Genomic DNA, 17,460 nt, shown 5'->3' on the forward strand with positions numbered 1-17,460 from the left:
TTGCTAAGCAAGTCTACTTAGGGTTGATTTATATACGAGTCTAGCGACTCGTCCATAAAGGTAATTTGTAGCCAGCTTCGTCTGAAGTTTTCAAACAGGGATACATTATGAAAGTTAATATTTATCTTTTAAGTTAGTTATAAAATAAAATGCAAAAACTTTTTATTTATTTTATTTAACTTATTAACCATAAAATATCCATATTGCGCCTCCTTCGAACAAGATGAATCATGGCAGAGACCGCATTAATACATATGGTACTTAAGACCTAAAATTCAAGGAACTCGCCCCAATAAATAAATAAATTAACAACGTTTTCACTAACAAACTTTAACATAATGACTAGATATAAATCATAAAATTTTGATAACTGTGTTTAAAAGGAAACTGGAAATTGGCTTGCATCTCCTATCTTGAAAAATACACCCATAAAAATATTTAAAACATTCGACACGACACCATTCACGTAAAAAAAGAAACAGGAACAAGCGAGTGTTTAAGCAAATTAAGGTAACAACGAACGAATACGAAATGCGATTTATGGAGGAAACTTTTAAAAAATGTGATTCGACGCCAAATTAGATAAAGAAATGCATAATGTGCCCAAAAATAATTATCTATACCAATTTGCTAAAATAAAAAAGCAGGCGTTACAAGGTAAGGGGGTTAATTTGTCTCAACTTTTGGGCATGCCCTGGGGGGTAGCGGTCTCCACCATCTTCTTATATTTGCCGACGAGCTCGGGCAGGTCGTAGGCGATGGCAACATCGAGCCGCGTGATGGGACAGCCGCGGAAATAAGTGCACGTCGCGGACAACTGTTGGAACTCGTAAAGGGGATTGAGTCTGAAGAAGTCCCTGTAGGTTTCCGGATCGGGAAGATCGTATCTGAAAATACACAGTAAATATTTTAAATGCTACAAAGAAGACAGTCATGTTATAAAAAAAAAGGAAAATTGAAGAAATAAAAACAAGGCATTTATGCCATTGTTGTTGCCGGTAAACAGAAAATATGAAATAATCTAAGTAATTTTATTGGTGTACTAATACATATATAATAATTGGATAAGAAAGAAAATAATTATAAATAGAAAAAATTAGTCAACCTATACTTTTTAATAATTTTACGTTATTTTATATTGAAGCATTGTTTTCATAAAATATTACACTTACCTAGAAATGTTTGTTAGTGTGCTCAGTCCCTCGTAAATGTGGTAATTTTGAGGGTTTTCTATGATAGCGTCGGCAATCAGTTTCTTGTTGCCGAAAATGGTCTTGTGGTTGTAATAGGTTGTCAGGTAACAGTCAACCATTTTAGCGTGATTTCTTACACGGACCTGCAAATATATAAAATTTACAGTTACAAAATTATTTCTGTTAATTATATTAATAAAACTATTTTTTTTTCAACACATACACAAGAGAAACTAATTTCTTATTATTAAGACGAACAAAAACATACTAAATAAAAAAATAATAGACTATGCTAGACTACTTTACAATCGAAAAAAAACTATTTGACCCACTTCCGTAATTTTTTTACTCCCTGATTTTTACTTACCGCGAATCTTCTAGCACTGGCGATCTTATTCTCAATACGTCTGTCAACTGCTTGGCGAAGATCCCTCAGTAGCTCCCGCTCTTGGGCCAGAAGTAACCGGGCCGGTGCACTTGCTTCAAATGGCATTGACCATAATGACACTGTATACATGACTGGAGGTTGAGCTGAACTCATCAACGGTGAGATGTTCCATATCAGAGCGCTTTGAACCCGCATTAATTCCTCAGGTTTTACAGTGTCTGCTTTGTTAAGGACGATACGTGTCTGAAAGAGGAAAATTTGTTTTATATTCTTTTTTTTTTGAACATAGAATTTTCAAAGGTAATCAAGTTTCTTGCCAAAATTTAACCAATTTATTTTTCAAGTTCTGCAATGCAATTAAAAATAGATATCGATTTTTTTATAATTATATGACTCCGTTATTAGGAAATCCGTTGATTTTCTTAATGAGTCATTTGCATATCGAACATTTGGAATTTAAAAATCAAGATTCACCTGAGATTCTCTACCCTTGAGTTGATCGAGTATAGCTTCAGTTTCAGGTCCGACGTCGAGCTTGGAGGGATCGTAGACGAGGAAGATAATGTCTGCGCGATCGATAAACCACTGGCAGGCGTCGTTGAACGGGAACACACGGGACACTTGCTTTCTAACTTCCAATATGCCGGGAATTTCAACTATATTAACCTGAAACAGGTAAAACGTAATATTTACTTACTACTTTTTTAAAGAAATTGGCACTTGACCTCAATTTCATCTAATGTTCAATGCAGATGTCGGAAGAAGTAACGCTCTAGTTCAATATCTTTCGAATACCTTTTTACTCCAATTTAACTCTACCACTAGGACAATGTTGAAGCCGGTAATTTGTTCCAATACGGTGCCGTATGATTTTTTGTAAATATTTACCTTTTCTAATAGTTTGCTAGGGTATTTGAGACCTCTAAGGCGCTCCTCTAATCCTTGGCCGAACTTTTGTAATCCGGAGAATGTCCAATCGGCTGCCAGTTGAGTCCCGTCAAGCACTTCTGGATCTTTACCGTGCATTAGAATGTTAAAGTAGGCTGGTGATGGTTCAGCGCCTAAAATTATCAAAATCATTTAAGGGATTTCTATTTTAGATAAATTAAAATAAAATTTAAAAACAAACAATTACCAGTTCTCAAAGACCACTCGGTGAACTCTAAACCGGTTAAATAGTTTAAAATACTTGATTTTCCTCCGCTCCATGGTCCCATGAATAATACTAAAGGCTTAGAAAATATTTCTGGATCACCAAAGTGTCTGTTACTTAAGTCCCTGTATTTGTAAAGCCCTTCCAAAGGCTTTATGGAATTCTCGTAAACTCTCTTCAAATCTCGCAGTATGATATCTGCTGATTTTTCTATGATTAACTCCGCCTCGCTGGCTTCTTCGTCTAATCTCAATATCTGGATGATATGGTCACGCGATCTCAGATTCTCCGGGATTTCTCCTGTCTAAAATAAGATGTATGAAAAAAGCAATATGTTTGTTTATTTAAGTACCTGATTATTACAAGCAGCATAATTTGCTTTACACAATAGTTAAAAGCATACATGTTGCTTAGATCTCTTAAAAAGGAATATTTATAATATTGCCACACAGATATTATATATATTCGTTCCTAACATACCTTCAATAATTCTTCCTCTGGCAATTCTTCTTCTTCTCCTGATTTGGCGTCTTTGCCGCCATCAGTGGCTTCTTCGTCAGCTTCTGCTGACTTATCTTCTTCAGCCTCTTTTGGCTTGTCTTCGTCGACCTCTCCTGATTTATCTACCTCAGCCTCTCCTGACTTTTCGCCGTCTGCTTCGTCAGACTTTTCAGATTCATTATCAGTAGCCTCGTCAGCCTCTGCCGATTTCTCACCTTCGTCCTCACTCGCTTCAGCAGATTCATCTGCCGTTTCGGCTGGAGTTTCTTCGGAATCTGCTGTCGAGTCAGATTCAACTTTCTCTTCTACTTCAGTTTCAGCCTCAGTTTCGTCTTCATTTTCTTCCTTTGATTCTTTGTTATCCTTTACCTCTTCAGAACCACTGTCTTCCTTGTCTTCCACGTCTTTTTCATCAGATTCAGCCTTTTCTTGAGATCCGTCGTCGTCCTTGTCTTTCTTATCATCTTCATTGCTGTTGGCCGTTTCAGCATCTGCACCCTCTTCCTTTGAATCATCAGCTTCTTCTGTTCCATCTTCTGCCGTGTCTCCTTCTTTACTTGTTTCTTCACTTTCCTTACCTAATTCTTCTTCTTGACTTTCGGCTTCAGTTGCTTCTGATGAATCCTCTTTGTTATCTTCTTCACTTTTATCATCATCGGTTTCAACCACGTTTACCTCTTCTGCGATTTCACCACTATCTGCAATTAAATTTTTCTTATATAAATCTGAACTGTATATTACTCTTTGTTTAAATTAAATATTTGCTTAATTACCTTTTTCGGCATTTTGTTCATCAGCAGATGCTTGTTCTTCACTGTCTCCATCGTCTTCTTTGCTATCGACCTGTTCTTCAGCACTGACATTGTCATCAGCTTCTGCAGTCGCATCTTCTTTCGAATCGTTGTCTTCTCTACTTTTTTCATCTTCTTCAAAAGCTTGAGACACGTAAGGTTCGTCTGCGACTTGGACGACGGGAAGATCTTCTTGACTGCTTTCATCTTCTTTGCTATCTTCTCCAGTTTGGTTCACATTATCTTCTGCAGAATTTATTTCTTTAGTTTCGTCATCTATGGTAACTTCACTGGAGTCGTTTTTGCTTGATGAATCTGTAAACAATTACAATAATTTACAACAGCGAATTATCATAAGGAGTTATTATCTGCAAGCGAAAAAATTACTCGGCTCTAAAAGTGATTCTTTTCATGGGGTAATTTACGACACATGTTAATTACGCAACGAAATAATTATTGTGACTCGTTTGTTTTATTTGCGGCTTAGCAATATCTATTCCTGATATTTAATTACTGACGTAATGTTCTGTTGACGCTTGTTCGCTGTTAAAATAGTTTTATTTGACACATCGTGACTTACATTGAGAACTCAAGGTTGTTAAAAGGAAATCAGTCTACGAAAACTTTCATGTTAACTAAATGGTATACCAATTCGTACGGGTTAGCTTAGGCTTCGATACAAATTCATTCAATTTTATCTTCATGAAAATTTTACTGTAAATTTAGTAATCTACTATATCCAAATACTCTATTATGTTGCACTGCGTTCGCTACAATATTAATAGATATTATTCTAAGATTTATTACAATATTTTAAAGAGGTCAAGTGACGTCTTCTATTGTGCTAAATTAATACATAGTAACAAGATAGAATGGTTACACCTTTGTTAAATATATCCCAGTCTAAACGTAGGTTTCTGAGACCAAAATTCTTGTTTAAAAAATGTTGTCAAAGTAGTATCCAGTGTATAGGAGCGTAGTATCGTAGCTAAAAAAATTGGACAAAAGATTGCCAAGAATATTGCTCAGCTCCCAAAATGCCGCGCGAGATCTTAGGCCAAAGATTAGTCTACACCAGAAGGGTTGTTAGTCAAAGTTAAAATAGTACCAATGCTTTTTGAATGGAAATTCTAGCGTGTAATTCAGTATTGTTTATTTTTATCAAGTATACAACGTATCAAGTAAACAATACATTAAATAAAAAAGTAACTCACTAAAAAATAACCTTTGAAAATGAAAACTAGACAAATGGCAGCCAGTTCAAAGATTTTTATAATGAAGGAGTAAAATACTAAAGGTATTAAGAAAGATAAATAACGCATACCAATTCTGTGGCTGCATATATAAGCTAGGTTCACCCTGTATTTTAGATTGGATTAGTGTCTAAACTAAGTAGGAAACTTTACCTAAGTAACTTCTGTTTACTTATGTATGTACACTGAAATCAATGTATTTATTTACAAAGTTACTTGTCTCAAGGTTACATTACGATTCATGGTTTGGGTTATATAATATTTTGTGTAGGTATTTGATATACAGTACCTGGTTCAGTGTCTCCAGATTCGAGCTCTTTTAGTGCTTTTTCGATATATGGACGGCATTGTGACTCTAAAGGTATGTCGTCATCGTCAGCTGTAAACAGAAAAAATGTTTTTTAATTAACAAAAAATATTATTACTAAAAATATTAAATAAATTACACCAGAGTTTAAACGAAATCTAAGGTTTTATCTGCAACATGTTACAATTAACCGAGTTTATTAGAAGCAACATAACAATCTGGTCAATATTACAAAATACATTTTCCTAATTATCCTTAAAAAATAAATTGTTCGTAATCATTACACTACAAAATATTTAATATTAAAACTTCATGAAATTGATACAGAAAATGTTATTTCAATCTTATTTATAAACAGAAGCAATGGAATTTGCAAAAATTCTCATTCACAATATAAAAAAAGGGCATAAAAACTCGAAAATTTAGACTGTCGGCCGCGCGGCATTAAAAAAAAAACTTAATTAGTAGTCTATGTGTTCTTCCAGACTATGTTCTACATCTGCACCAAATTTCATTAAGATCCGTTGAGCCGTCCCGGAGATACCAAATAACAAACATCCATCCATCCATCTAAACATTCGAATTTATAATATTATGGTAAGATCTAAAACACTTTACTGTGATTTTGTATGAGACACCAATGAACAAACAAATATTTTTTCAATATATACATGTACCTAATTTAACTTTTAACAAATACAGAAATCAGAATACATATCAGAAGTCAGAATGAGGTCCTTGGTTTTTGTAAGCAAATTTCCTGTGAGGATCCCCTCTTTTACCTTTTAAATACGTTTACATTATAATAATCATACCAACTCCAAGCTTTTCTTGTTAACAAAAAACATAAAACGCAAAAAAAAACTTAAACAATTTTCAAATCTTTTTAACCGGAGCTTTTTATTTTCCTGCTCGGTGAAATAAAAATTAAATAAATAATTAAGTCTGTGCGCTGGCGTAACGCTTATAAACTGACTAGGTCACGAAAACAAAGTGGTGACGTCATCTCAGACCTTGCTACGTTATTTGCGTTTAAAATAGCTCCAGAAGAAAGTGATCTGCGTTGTAATAAAATAGTTACCTACAGAGTTAAATCTACACAAACCAAATAAAAATCGTTTTTGGGTTAACGCAATAAAATACATGCAAATAAAAATCATATTGATCCACAATGGCGTTATAACCTAAGGCAATAAATAGCCCTTGGATTCTATACTTGTCTTCAATCAAAGGCATGGTCTAGGAAGCGAGACGTTCAAGGACTCGCTACGTAATGAGCGCTGAAGGGCTTCGCCATATTGAAAATATTGTTATCAGAGAATCGATTACTTTCCCCGGTCTGGAACGTTTTTTTCACAACTCTAACCTCTCAGTGAATATAACTTAATTTTCATATCTTTGACCGATAATTATTTGTTTGTGACAGATTATTCGTAAATTGTTAAATTTATGTAATCTGAAATAACGAAATATGTCGAGTTTCATTTTGATTTTTTTATACCAGAAAGTCGAATCTTTTCCCGAATACATTGATACATTGATTGGTAGAAACACTAAAGCCGATGTATATTAACACGAATCTGTGTGAATGAAATCAATCTGATTGACTCACTTCAATGGATCTAGTTTAAAATGTTTATTTTCATTGTTTAATTTAAATATTTAAAACGTGAGTCTTTGATATATGTGAGATGACACCGATTCAATTTAAAATTAACGGTTTCAAATTGATTGAAAACTACTACGGCCGTAGGTAACTAAAACTAAAACGATGTTTTTGAGCAAGAAACCAAAACTGATATAGATTTATTTATTTGCTGATACGTAACTGTCTATATGTCTATCCGCTAGGGCACGTTCCTGGTAATCTCTGAACGGCTGGACCAATTTTGACGGGACTTTGACGGGAAGGTAGTGAGGACACGGACACCGCTAGTCTTAAATATACGAGACAATTTTTGGGCATAGACGGCGCAAGGATTAAAGCAAGGACTGTGGGCCTGTCGGAATAATAATATCTGTCGAAATATTTGGAACAATCGCCATAGAATTGTCATCAACAAAATTTATAAACCAAAAATCTCATCCTTAATTTAACATAATTGACGATGACGGTATGAAGGCGATCGTCGCAAATATACATGATACGCACACTAGACTTCGAATCTACAGCTCCGGGATCGATTCAATGTATCAATATTTTTCGACTTTCGAATTTTTCGAAATTTCATGTACCGACTTACCTTATATTTTACTAGCTGTCGCTCGTGGCTCTGTCCGCGCGGCATTAAAAAACTTTAAGAAAAATCTTATGTGTTCTTTCAAACTATGTTCTACATCTGTACCAAATTCATCAAGTTCCGTTGAGTTGTACCAGAGATACCTTCAAACTAACATCCATCCCATCCATCTAAACATTCGCATTTAAAATATTAGTAAGAAGTAAGATATAGTACGTAGTTGAGTCCTCGGAATTAATACAATAAATTCCAATATTGTAGATAGTATATTTATTTATATATAAATAATTTACAAGTTTGATTTATAAATGGACAGTGGAGTAATAGTAGACAATTACGATACTCTACTATTGACAACCACGTGTTGTTGACTGCAAGGATATTTTACTGTCTTCCGCGACGTTTTCATTAGCCAAGGTCGGTAGATAGTGGAAGGGAGTTAGGGAGGAAAATTAAATCCAGTCCAGGAGAGAATTATAATTATAATATTGGGGGTAGTTGCGTATTTTACTATAATATTGTGGGTAGTTGCGTATCTTATAAACTATTAGAAAAAAGTACAGTAAGTGTTTAAATTATACTTTATACATAGTCAGATTTGTAATAAATTATGTGTTTTATTAATATATGCGTTTTATATTGTTTTTCTGCGTGCAAGATTATTTCGTCGAAGATTTTTCATCCAGTTTTTATGATCTTTCAAGATTGACCTTGTTATGCCATTAACATCTCAAATTTATTGTCACCATAAAATCATTACATCGTTAACACTTTATATATGTCTTATCTATTTTTAGTGACAAAGTAACTGATTTTTCACCAAATTTTGCCTAATACAGTAAAAATCTTGTACTAAATTAGTTACGACAGTATTTTTAAATATTAACTGTACTATTTCTCGTAACTAACGCATTATATGTCAATGTCTAAGGTATTTATAAAAGCGTTATGATATGACCTATTTTTGAATCTCATTTTTATAATGTCGTCGTCATGATCCTATCGTTTTTCACAAGATGGCGACGCATAACGACAAATCCCTGTATTTCTATTTGCGTAGCTTTGCACAACGGGAAGAGCGCGACTGCGATTTCTTTGCGCCGAGCTCGAATCGACTTTTCGACCTTCTCGCGGTTTAGAGGTGCGCTTCAAATGTAGGCAATGCAGTTTATTTTGTAATAATTCACACTTAAGGTTATTGCCAAAAATAGAGCACGGACGAGCTTTTACATAATTTCAGCGCAAGTTCGTCCGAAAATAGTTTTGGTTTACGTGACGCAGAGCGCGGGGGTAGCGAGCGCGCGGTGTAACGGACTCACCTCTGGCGAGGAGCGCAAGCGCCGACACGGCCAGCAGCGCGCACAACATAAACCGCCATAGCTTCAACCTTTCGGTCCACATCGTGTCAAACTTGGGCCCGGTCGAGCGGGCGGCCAGTCATTTGCACACACACTCGCGCACTTCAACCCTCCACCTGCAGACCACGGCAACGGTCACACGCAAAGCACCAGCGACGCGACGCGACTGGCATTCGACGGAATGCAACTCGCGTCGCTTTCCTCAAACCGGGGTTAATGAGAGCGCTTCGTGAAATTATTGAAATCGTATTGTAGTCTAGAAATGCAAGTAAACTGTATCGCTCTATAATTAACCACAGTTTGAATGGCGCGGCTGCTCGGGGGCGGTTCGCGACACTGCATGGATCGGACGTACTCTATTTCCGGAGACAGCACAGCATCGCTGGTCGACGGGTACTGGCGGCTCTCCCGCGCCTGCGGCATTCGCACTCTGCCAAGACACGCGGGCGGGGGGAGGCGGGTGCGCCCGCGCCTCGCTCTCCCGAATCACAAATGACAAGTCGACGTGTCGCTGAAGATACACTCTTAATAAAATTATAGTAATTTAGAAGGTACTACATCGTTAGTCGATACAATAGATGTCAGGATAGAAGCGTTTATAAAGACACAAAAGGATACCACGGATAGGAACTTATTTCCAGTACGCACAGTCCACAAATTTGACTTACTTTTTATAACAAGAACGGGGAAAACCATGTTGATTTCTTTGTCTTTTCCAGGATATACAATGTTAGGATAGGTTGATGGTTGTTACTTATTCAAATGAAACCTTCTTATTTTAAGCACGGAAAAGTAAAATTTATTGAAGAGTATTATATAAATGGTAATCATATAAAAATACAACATTCATTATCATAGGACATAGTTTAGGCCTTCCCCAATGCCTTCCGCATCGAACGACTTCCCGCCGTCCTGGTCCCCTTTAGTGGTCTCCTTTCCAGGATTTTCTACCCTGGCGTCGTTAGAACGACAGATGTGACCAACCCATCGCCACTTCAGCGTAATGATTTTAAGAACCGTCCGGATTTTATCCCTTAAAGAAACACTGCGCATAGTTAACTACATTATAAGCATAACACATTTTTTTGTAATGAAAACACTAAAATGTTAACTCTACAGTTATTTGAATACCATACATTCCAACGTTAATTCAGCTACTATCGCTTTAATTGACTTCCTAAACATACCAAGTAACAAATAAAATGAATTTAAGCTATTAAACTATTCCATTGACAGAATTAATACGCTGCCAATAAAATTCGATGTTTACGAAGAATGTGCACACAATCATCAAACAGTGGTAGTCGCCAGCAACAACAACATCTCTTGCACGAATTGGTTGGCTCGCCTGGTGCTATACAACGCCCACACAGAAGGCAGACGTCAAGTAATATACAGCGTTTCGTCTGATGAGTGTATGTCCCGGAGGCGCAATTTCAATATTTTTTCCCTTCCCATTATTTTCTTATAAGGAAAGGATAGAAGGGGGAAATGGATGTGATGGGGGGCAGGGATGCATAGGAAGGAGAAATATTATCTTTTTGTGCGTCTCCTCCTCCGTCGATTAAAAGTAGACAACGCATCTGCAATTGTGGATGTCTATGGGCCGCAGTTGCTTCGCTATTTAGGCGAATTGAGGTGGCCGCTTGCTCGTATGCCACCTTATAATATAAAAAAAAAACTTATTGATATGGTCATTAACAAATGCACTACGTGTAATCTCATAAGGCCGGTTGTCCGAAGGCTTTCGATTAGTAATACCAGTACAAACCTACTTACTACCAAAGCTTAATCATTTCTTTTACCATTTACTTAACGAAAATTAGTGTACTACCGCAGAATCCCCTTAACTAAAATGACCCCGCTATTCTAATAGACAGCTACTACTGGATTCCAATATCCTAAATACGGTGAAGGTGAACATTGTGCTGCAACTTCCACATGAAATCAACCAATCCGCACTCGGCCAGCGTGGTGGACTAAAGCCTAATCACTCCATAACTTAGATGTGCTGCGTGCTTTACGGTGGGGGAACTGACAAGCCTAATGTACACGGTTGTCCTTTCGCCTTTCGAACATTTACAAACAAGTGTATTGATTAATAACGGCAGTACAACATCGCTTGGCAATAGTTAGGCATGCGCGACAACACACGCTCCTACATTTCAAACTGCCATTCCTAAAATTACAACATGTATCTTTATTTGTAACTAGCGGTGGCCCGCGACTTCGTCAGCTCACAATTTAAAAAAAAATTAGGCTATAATATGCCCTCGTTCATCAGCCTTCCCGTCAAAATTTTTCCGTTCCGTTATAATCGTTCCAGCCATACCGAGATTATCCTGAACAAAGACAGCCTTGCGGACAGACAAACATACAAGATGAAAATTACTTTTTCGTTGTCATCAACGCAAACACATCATTTGTATGTAATATGATCTTTTTTCTATAATTCATACAGACACACCAGTTCTATAAATATATATAGATTAAATGTACATTTCAGTTAAAATAACAAAGCAACAACGAAATTTGTAGTTAATTTCTGGCATACAGTCTTTACTTAATTCCTGGATCACTCAAAGTAGTCCAGATGAACCCCTCTAGTCCACGGAAGGCCTTGGTGTAGAACAGCGGAAAATAATATTGATTCACATGTCAAATAAGAAATGTAGTAGATATTGTTGATATAATGAAAGGAAAAAATAAATTTGCGAATCTAATTTTAGCCAAATAATTGTAGGTTGCAAGGTGTTATCCACTACATACTACAAACAGGACATTATAACCAATTGATTATTATGTAGGAAACTCAAAAGCCTCGATAAGAAAAAGCTACTCTCTTTTTAGAAAACTATTTTTGAATATATCATTGTTACTGTAGTCCTGTATGGTCCAAAGGCATGTTTCAAATTAAGCAGATTGAAGCGGGGGCTGAAACACCCATCAAAAGTAAATAAAGATTTCCATTTGGTGCTAGTATTATTATAAATAGATAAATATTTTATTCTGAGATTAAAGTATGATATTTCGAACAAATTGCATTTAGTAAATAAAATGTAGGATTACTTACAAATTTGCAATTGCAAATCAATAATTGAAAAAGTATAATATGAAAACTTATTTATTACGAGATTTAAAATTATTTAATTTTACACAACAGTTATTTTCAATTTAATAAAAATATGAGCTTTGGAATAAATATTAATTATGTAATTTGATCTGTAAGTTTCATAGTAATGTAAAACTTTTTTTCATCTCTAACTAGATGGCACTGTTCTCAACTTTATTGTATTATAAAAAAAATAATTATACACAAACAGTTTTATCTTGATTTATATTTTTTTATCATTTTTGCTTTATCAAAAGTGCCATTTCATGTTTTTGATTGAATAGAAAAAAATTACTATAACATTTCTTCCCAAAGCTCAATAATTGACATAAGTCTATCTAATACTAGCTGTCGCCCGCGACTCCGTCCGCGCGCAATTTAAAAAAAAAAATGAAAAATAGATGTTGGCCGATTCTCAGACCTACTGAATATGCTCACAAAATTTCATGAGAATCGGTCTGAGAATGAATGAAATTTTGTGAGCATATTCAGTAGGTCTGAGAATCGGCCAACATCTATTTTTCAATTTTTTTTTTAAATGCGCGCGGACGGAGTCGCGGGCGACAGCTAGTATGTTATAAATCTTTTCGTCTTGTAAAGTTATTCTTATTTCTACTTAGCATTAATGGTCAATGATAATAAGTTCATCTATACTCCAATCTTCGTAGGAATGGTCAGGTAAATATCTCCGTATTATGATAGGTATCTTTCTCTGTTTCAATTCTTTCATAGCTATTTGTAGAGGATCCGTTTCACCTTCCAATTCCACCATAACTGGAGCACACATAGCTATCTGTAGAGCTCTAGTACCTGAAATAATATTACATCTAACATTACTTTGGGTTTCCACTGCTGCAACAGTTATACAAACATGTTTTTGTTTTAATTTTAGCTGTTAAAGAATGAGATAAATTACATTATATGAGTCAGTGAAAACCCATATTTAAACATTTTGCGTTATATTGTTATCATATATTTGCAATAAATGAAGATTATCATTATTATTATTTTAAATAATTTTATGATGAATAGAATTGTAGCTTGTTACTAATTGGGGTGACTGTTTTAAAAATGAAAAAAAAAATATAAAGACAAACTTAGGGAATATAACCAAAGTGTTTGATTGTTTATAACCTCAAATACAAATTATAAAACAATATTTTGCAGATTTAATGCAATATTTTCTATTTTACTGAATGCATATTAATTAATTATAAACACTACACTAAAAATAAATCAATATATACAGTAGAATTCGTTTATTATGACATCGAAAGGAATTGACAAACACATCATAATAAGCGGACGTCATACAAAGCATTTTATGGAAAAAAAACCGTTTTTATGTAACCCAGGGCCGCTGATAGGTATTCCTTTGTTTCTTATGATTTTAAACCACTGAATTAATGCTTGATCAACATTTTCTTGTCGCAATTTTCGAAGCCTCTTCGGTTTCAAAACATTTGAATTGAAGGATTGCTTAATGCGGTTCTTGTTTTTAAAAATCATTGAGATTGTCGAATGACCCGCGCCAAATTCCTTTGCGAGAGACGAGTTTGATTCTCCATTTTCTAATCTGCATTGCACCTTTCTCCTCAATCGTAAATGCTTTACGCCGCGCCGTTTAGATGAATTTTTTTTCACTCTGCGTGACCTTCAAGTGTCAATTACTCACTGAGAAACTGAGATTCAAAACAAAAATGAGCCACGTGCCGAATATCATTGGGAATCAGTGAACTTTACCGAAGGTGTAAAGAATTATGTCGGCCATTATAACCGGTCATAATAAGCGACATGTCACTGTAAGGAAAGTCATAATATCCGACTTGATTATAAGAATTTTATATGGAAAACAAACTTCCTAGTGCAATTACGTCATAATAATCGGTTGGTCAATATAGGCGGAGTCATAATAAACGGATTCTACTGTATTATTAAAAGATAACAGTAACCTTATGGTTTAAGTGTTTTGTTCAGTTAAAAAAAATGTTGTTTACTTTACCTAAAACTCTAGCTCTTTCATATTTTGTCATATATCTTGTGGTAATTCTTTTGGACTTCTCTACTCCACCACCAGCTTGGCCCGGAGCAACACACTGGGTATTGAAACCATCTTCTTCTTGTTCTTCGGTCTCCTCTATGTTATCGTCCTCTTCTGCGATGTCATCGTAATCCGCACCCGCATCCTCAGCTTCGTATTCTTCGTCAGCCATTATTATAATGAGTTTAATACAATATAAGTTAAATTCTTTTAATATTTTAAGTACGGTTTGTAATAAATACGGTATACGACAACAAATCACAATGTGACAAAATGACAGGTTCAACAGATAAATATTGAAATGATGAAACTGAAAAGAAATTATAATGTGTCTTTAGAAATCAATGAAAGAAAAAATTAGAAATAAAACTATTGTTTAAAAAGTACTATGAGTACTTTTAACAATATTTTTTGTCCGAATATTCAAAATTTATCTTGTGTGCTTTCATTTTGCTTTCTTATCTTGATTTATCAAAACCCAACTCATACAAAAGTTACCTAGCAATTTGGACATTTCGCTTAAAAATTAAAGATTTCTTTAAAGTTCTAATTAAAATTTTGCTTGGTATCAGTTAAGTTTTAGTGAAAGTGAAATTTACGCAATTTGCTTGACATGGAACGTAAGGCATTGTATATTTTATCTGTAATATTTATGGTATTGTTCTCCTGTCTTTGCTACATTTTACGTCTTTCCTTTTCCGGTTCTGCATCGAAGCTGTAACCATGCCGGTGTGTTTTATTAAAAATTATCAATCAGTGATACCTTAATATGTTAAATTAAGTAGTTCTTTGTGACATTCCGCTATTGATTTTGATAACTTATTTTAGTTGAAAAATACATTGAAACTCAAACTGCGCATAAGTTGAGATAAACACATGGCAGGAGTTGACATCTCGACTACACATTCAACAAAATAATCTAACCTCCATTCAGGAAAAAAAGTTAAAATAACAATAGTGTATAGTGGCTTAATTTGTGAAATGCGACTAACGAATCGGATTACTCAGTGCTGTGAAACTAACCTAAATAAAAACGTTTTCAGCTCGCTGTTGATCTTTTGCATCCGTCGCCCGCGTCGGAGAGGAGGAAACACAAGCTAAAGAGGCTGGTGCCGCATCCAAACTCATATTTCATGGATGTAAAATGCCCCGGCTGCTACAAAATCACAACAGTTTTCAGTCACGCGCAAAGGGTAGTGGTGTGCGCTGGTTGTTCAACAATCCTTTGCCAGCCTACTGGTGGTCGAGCTAGGTTAACCGAAGGTAAAAATTTCCTCACATACTACTTAGGATAGTTTATGTAAATCAAAAAGTTCTGCAACCTAAACCTATAATTTACATATTAGACAAATGTGTAAGTTCCTAAACAGAAATAATAGTTTCAAACAAAAAAGTTTATGCACTTGTTGATTGTTTTGATACAAATTCTATAAAAACTGATTCATTCAAATCATCTTATCTTTATAAACCTTCAAATATTTTTCTAAAACACAATATTTAAACTTAAAAATTTTGTAGTTCTTAAAAGAACAAAGTTTAGTTTTGGTTTACATTAAAGTTTTTCTGGATACCCTGGACTTGTGACTTAAAATTAACTGTTAATTTTAAGTCACAAGTTCAGGGTACACACATGGGACACTCATGTTAAAGAACTTACAGTATCATAATTTGGTGCAATATTTTGCATATCAAAATATGGTGCAATAATTTTCAAGACCGTAATTTGAAGGAATCTGTTGCACAACATAGGGTATCAGCTTCAGTAAATGCAACATGTTGTGCAATAAAGTTAATATAAATTTTACTATTCCTATAGAATGTGATTTTTAGGACAATTTTAGTATTTACCACAATGTAAATTATAATATTGGCTTTTATAATTATGAAACTTGTCCTTAAATTACAGAGGCACATTAAATTCTAGGCCAAATTGATATTTGATTTTCATGTTATTTAGTTAATATTGAGTGATAAAATTAGGTTTATACAAAGTTATGAAAAAAATTAAGTTTTAAAAAAAAGTAAAACTTCCTTTTTTTTAGTATGTGAGGATTTAAAAAATGTTTTGAATTATGCCAGAATTTATGCAATTCTAATTAGTCTATGGTTTAAAGTTTTGATGCTAATTCAGTATAGTTTTACACCATTTTTTATTTCCTCATATTTGATGTTGATGATTTTTTGTGTTGTCCACTTTTATTTGATATTCCTTTAATCTTTTGAAAAGTGTTAATAAATAAATATTTAAAGTGAAGGTTACCAAAATATATTAAAATTAACACTGATTAGGCTGGTGATTTTTTGTGGGTTAATTGTCTGTTTATTTTAAATTTATGAGTGACTAGCTGTTACCCGCGACTTCGTCCGCGCGGAATTTAAAAAAAGCGTAATAAATAGTGTTCAATGTGATAGATAGAAACATTTACACCAATAAGCCATTTTAAAATTTTCTGAGAAGGAATAAAAAATTATTTGTTAACAACATAATTTTATATCTGTTACAGGTTGTTCGTTTAGAAGAAAACAACATTAAGTTATCCTTGAGAGAAGCCCTAATTTAAGATTTGCATTTTATTTCCAGTTCTGTGAACGAATTATACTTTTACTAATTCATTAAAATGGATCCATTAAAGCGTGAATAAAGGCTTTTTCGAAAGGATTTTTGTGTTTGTTCTAGATATTCCATCCATGTCTTGTTTTATTATAACATAATACATAACAAATAAATATAGAAGTTAATATGTTTATGTGCCATAATATGAAATGACAAGTATGAATAATTTTCTAGCCAATAATAGCCTCGCTCATGTTCACCATGATAAGTCTGGTTTTAAATCACAGTACATTATAGTCATTATTTATATTGTTATCATTTCATTGTAACTACAAAAAAACCTTTCGCTTTAGGAAATAAGTGAAAAACTAATTAAAAAGCTTCAGTAAAAACATTTATTATTTACATTGGAATTCATTTGTCTAAATATATCACAATATTGCGAAATTATTTCATTTATAAATTCGTAAGTACAATTTAAAAATAAATATTTGTGAACATAAGTACAAAGGTACCTTTCCCGCATAAAAACAATATCACAAACTAGCTGTGAACAAAAAAATTTTACA

At 34.2% G+C, this 17,460-nt stretch overlaps 3 protein-coding genes across 4 annotated transcripts; 1 reads left to right on the forward strand and 2 right to left on the reverse strand.

Moving 5' to 3' along the window:
• Nucleotides 1–181: 181 nt before the first annotated feature.
• LOC106715485 (sarcalumenin) lies at nucleotides 182–9,624 on the reverse strand. Of its 2 annotated transcripts, none has more exons than XM_014508782.2 (11): nucleotides 9,540–9,624; nucleotides 9,146–9,300; nucleotides 5,569–5,658; nucleotides 4,009–4,341; nucleotides 3,215–3,933; nucleotides 2,717–3,038; nucleotides 2,470–2,642; nucleotides 2,056–2,247; nucleotides 1,561–1,824; nucleotides 1,173–1,336; nucleotides 182–887 (listed from the first exon to the last, which is right to left on the reverse strand). In XM_014508782.2, the coding sequence occupies exons 2-11, from the start codon at nucleotides 9,225–9,227 to the stop codon at nucleotides 677–679; spliced, it is 2,550 nt and encodes an 849-aa protein (XP_014364268.2). In that variant the 5' UTR covers nucleotides 9,228–9,300; nucleotides 9,540–9,624; the 3' UTR covers nucleotides 182–676. The 2 variants fall into 2 exon arrangements, with proteins under 2 accessions (XP_014364268.2, XP_014364269.2); XM_014508783.2 differs by having other exon boundaries at nucleotides 9,479–9,549.
• Nucleotides 9,625–12,855: 3,231 nt separating this feature from the next.
• Nucleotides 12,856–14,615, reverse strand: LOC106715448 (DNA-directed RNA polymerases I, II, and III subunit RPABC2). Its single transcript, XM_014508738.2, has 2 exons — nucleotides 14,299–14,615; nucleotides 12,856–13,106 (listed from the first exon to the last, which is right to left on the reverse strand). The coding sequence occupies exons 1-2, from the start codon at nucleotides 14,507–14,509 to the stop codon at nucleotides 12,919–12,921; spliced, it is 399 nt and encodes a 132-aa protein (XP_014364224.1). The 5' UTR covers nucleotides 14,510–14,615; the 3' UTR covers nucleotides 12,856–12,918.
• A 355-nt stretch (nucleotides 14,616–14,970) lies between these two features.
• On the forward strand, nucleotides 14,971–16,996 carry LOC106715431 (40S ribosomal protein S27). Its single transcript, XM_014508718.2, has 3 exons — nucleotides 14,971–15,066; nucleotides 15,381–15,600; nucleotides 16,842–16,996. The coding sequence occupies exons 1-3, from the start codon at nucleotides 15,061–15,063 to the stop codon at nucleotides 16,868–16,870; spliced, it is 255 nt and encodes an 84-aa protein (XP_014364204.1). The 5' UTR covers nucleotides 14,971–15,060; the 3' UTR covers nucleotides 16,871–16,996.
• Nucleotides 16,997–17,460: the final 464 nt, after the last annotated feature.

The sequence above is a fragment of the Papilio machaon genome, chromosome 18 (assembly GCF_912999745.1).
Source record: "Papilio machaon chromosome 18, ilPapMach1.1, whole genome shotgun sequence".
In the NCBI taxonomy this organism is placed as follows: Eukaryota; Metazoa; Arthropoda; class Insecta; order Lepidoptera; family Papilionidae; genus Papilio; species Papilio machaon.

Coding starts and splice junctions, on each gene's coding strand:
- LOC106715485 (XM_014508782.2), bottom strand. CDS start 9,227: ATGTGGACCGAAAGGTTGAAGCTATGGCGGTTTATGTTGTGCGCGCTG. Junction 4,342..5,568: donor ATCTGGAGACACTGAACCAG/GTACTGTATATC, acceptor AATTGTTTACAG/ATTCATCAAGCAAAAACGAC. Junction 2,643..2,716: donor CGAGTGGTCTTTGAGAACTG/GTAATTGTTTGT, acceptor TGATAATTTTAG/GCGCTGAACCATCACCAGCC.
- LOC106715448 (XM_014508738.2), bottom strand. CDS start 14,509: ATGGCTGACGAAGAATACGAAGCTGAGGATGCGGGTGCGGATTACGAT. Junction 13,107..14,298: donor TGAAAGAGCTAGAGTTTTAG/GTAAAGTAAACA, acceptor ATATTATTTCAG/GTACTAGAGCTCTACAGATA.
- LOC106715431 (XM_014508718.2), top strand. Junction 15,601..16,841: donor TCGAGCTAGGTTAACCGAAG/GTAAAAATTTCC, acceptor TATCTGTTACAG/GTTGTTCGTTTAGAAGAAAA.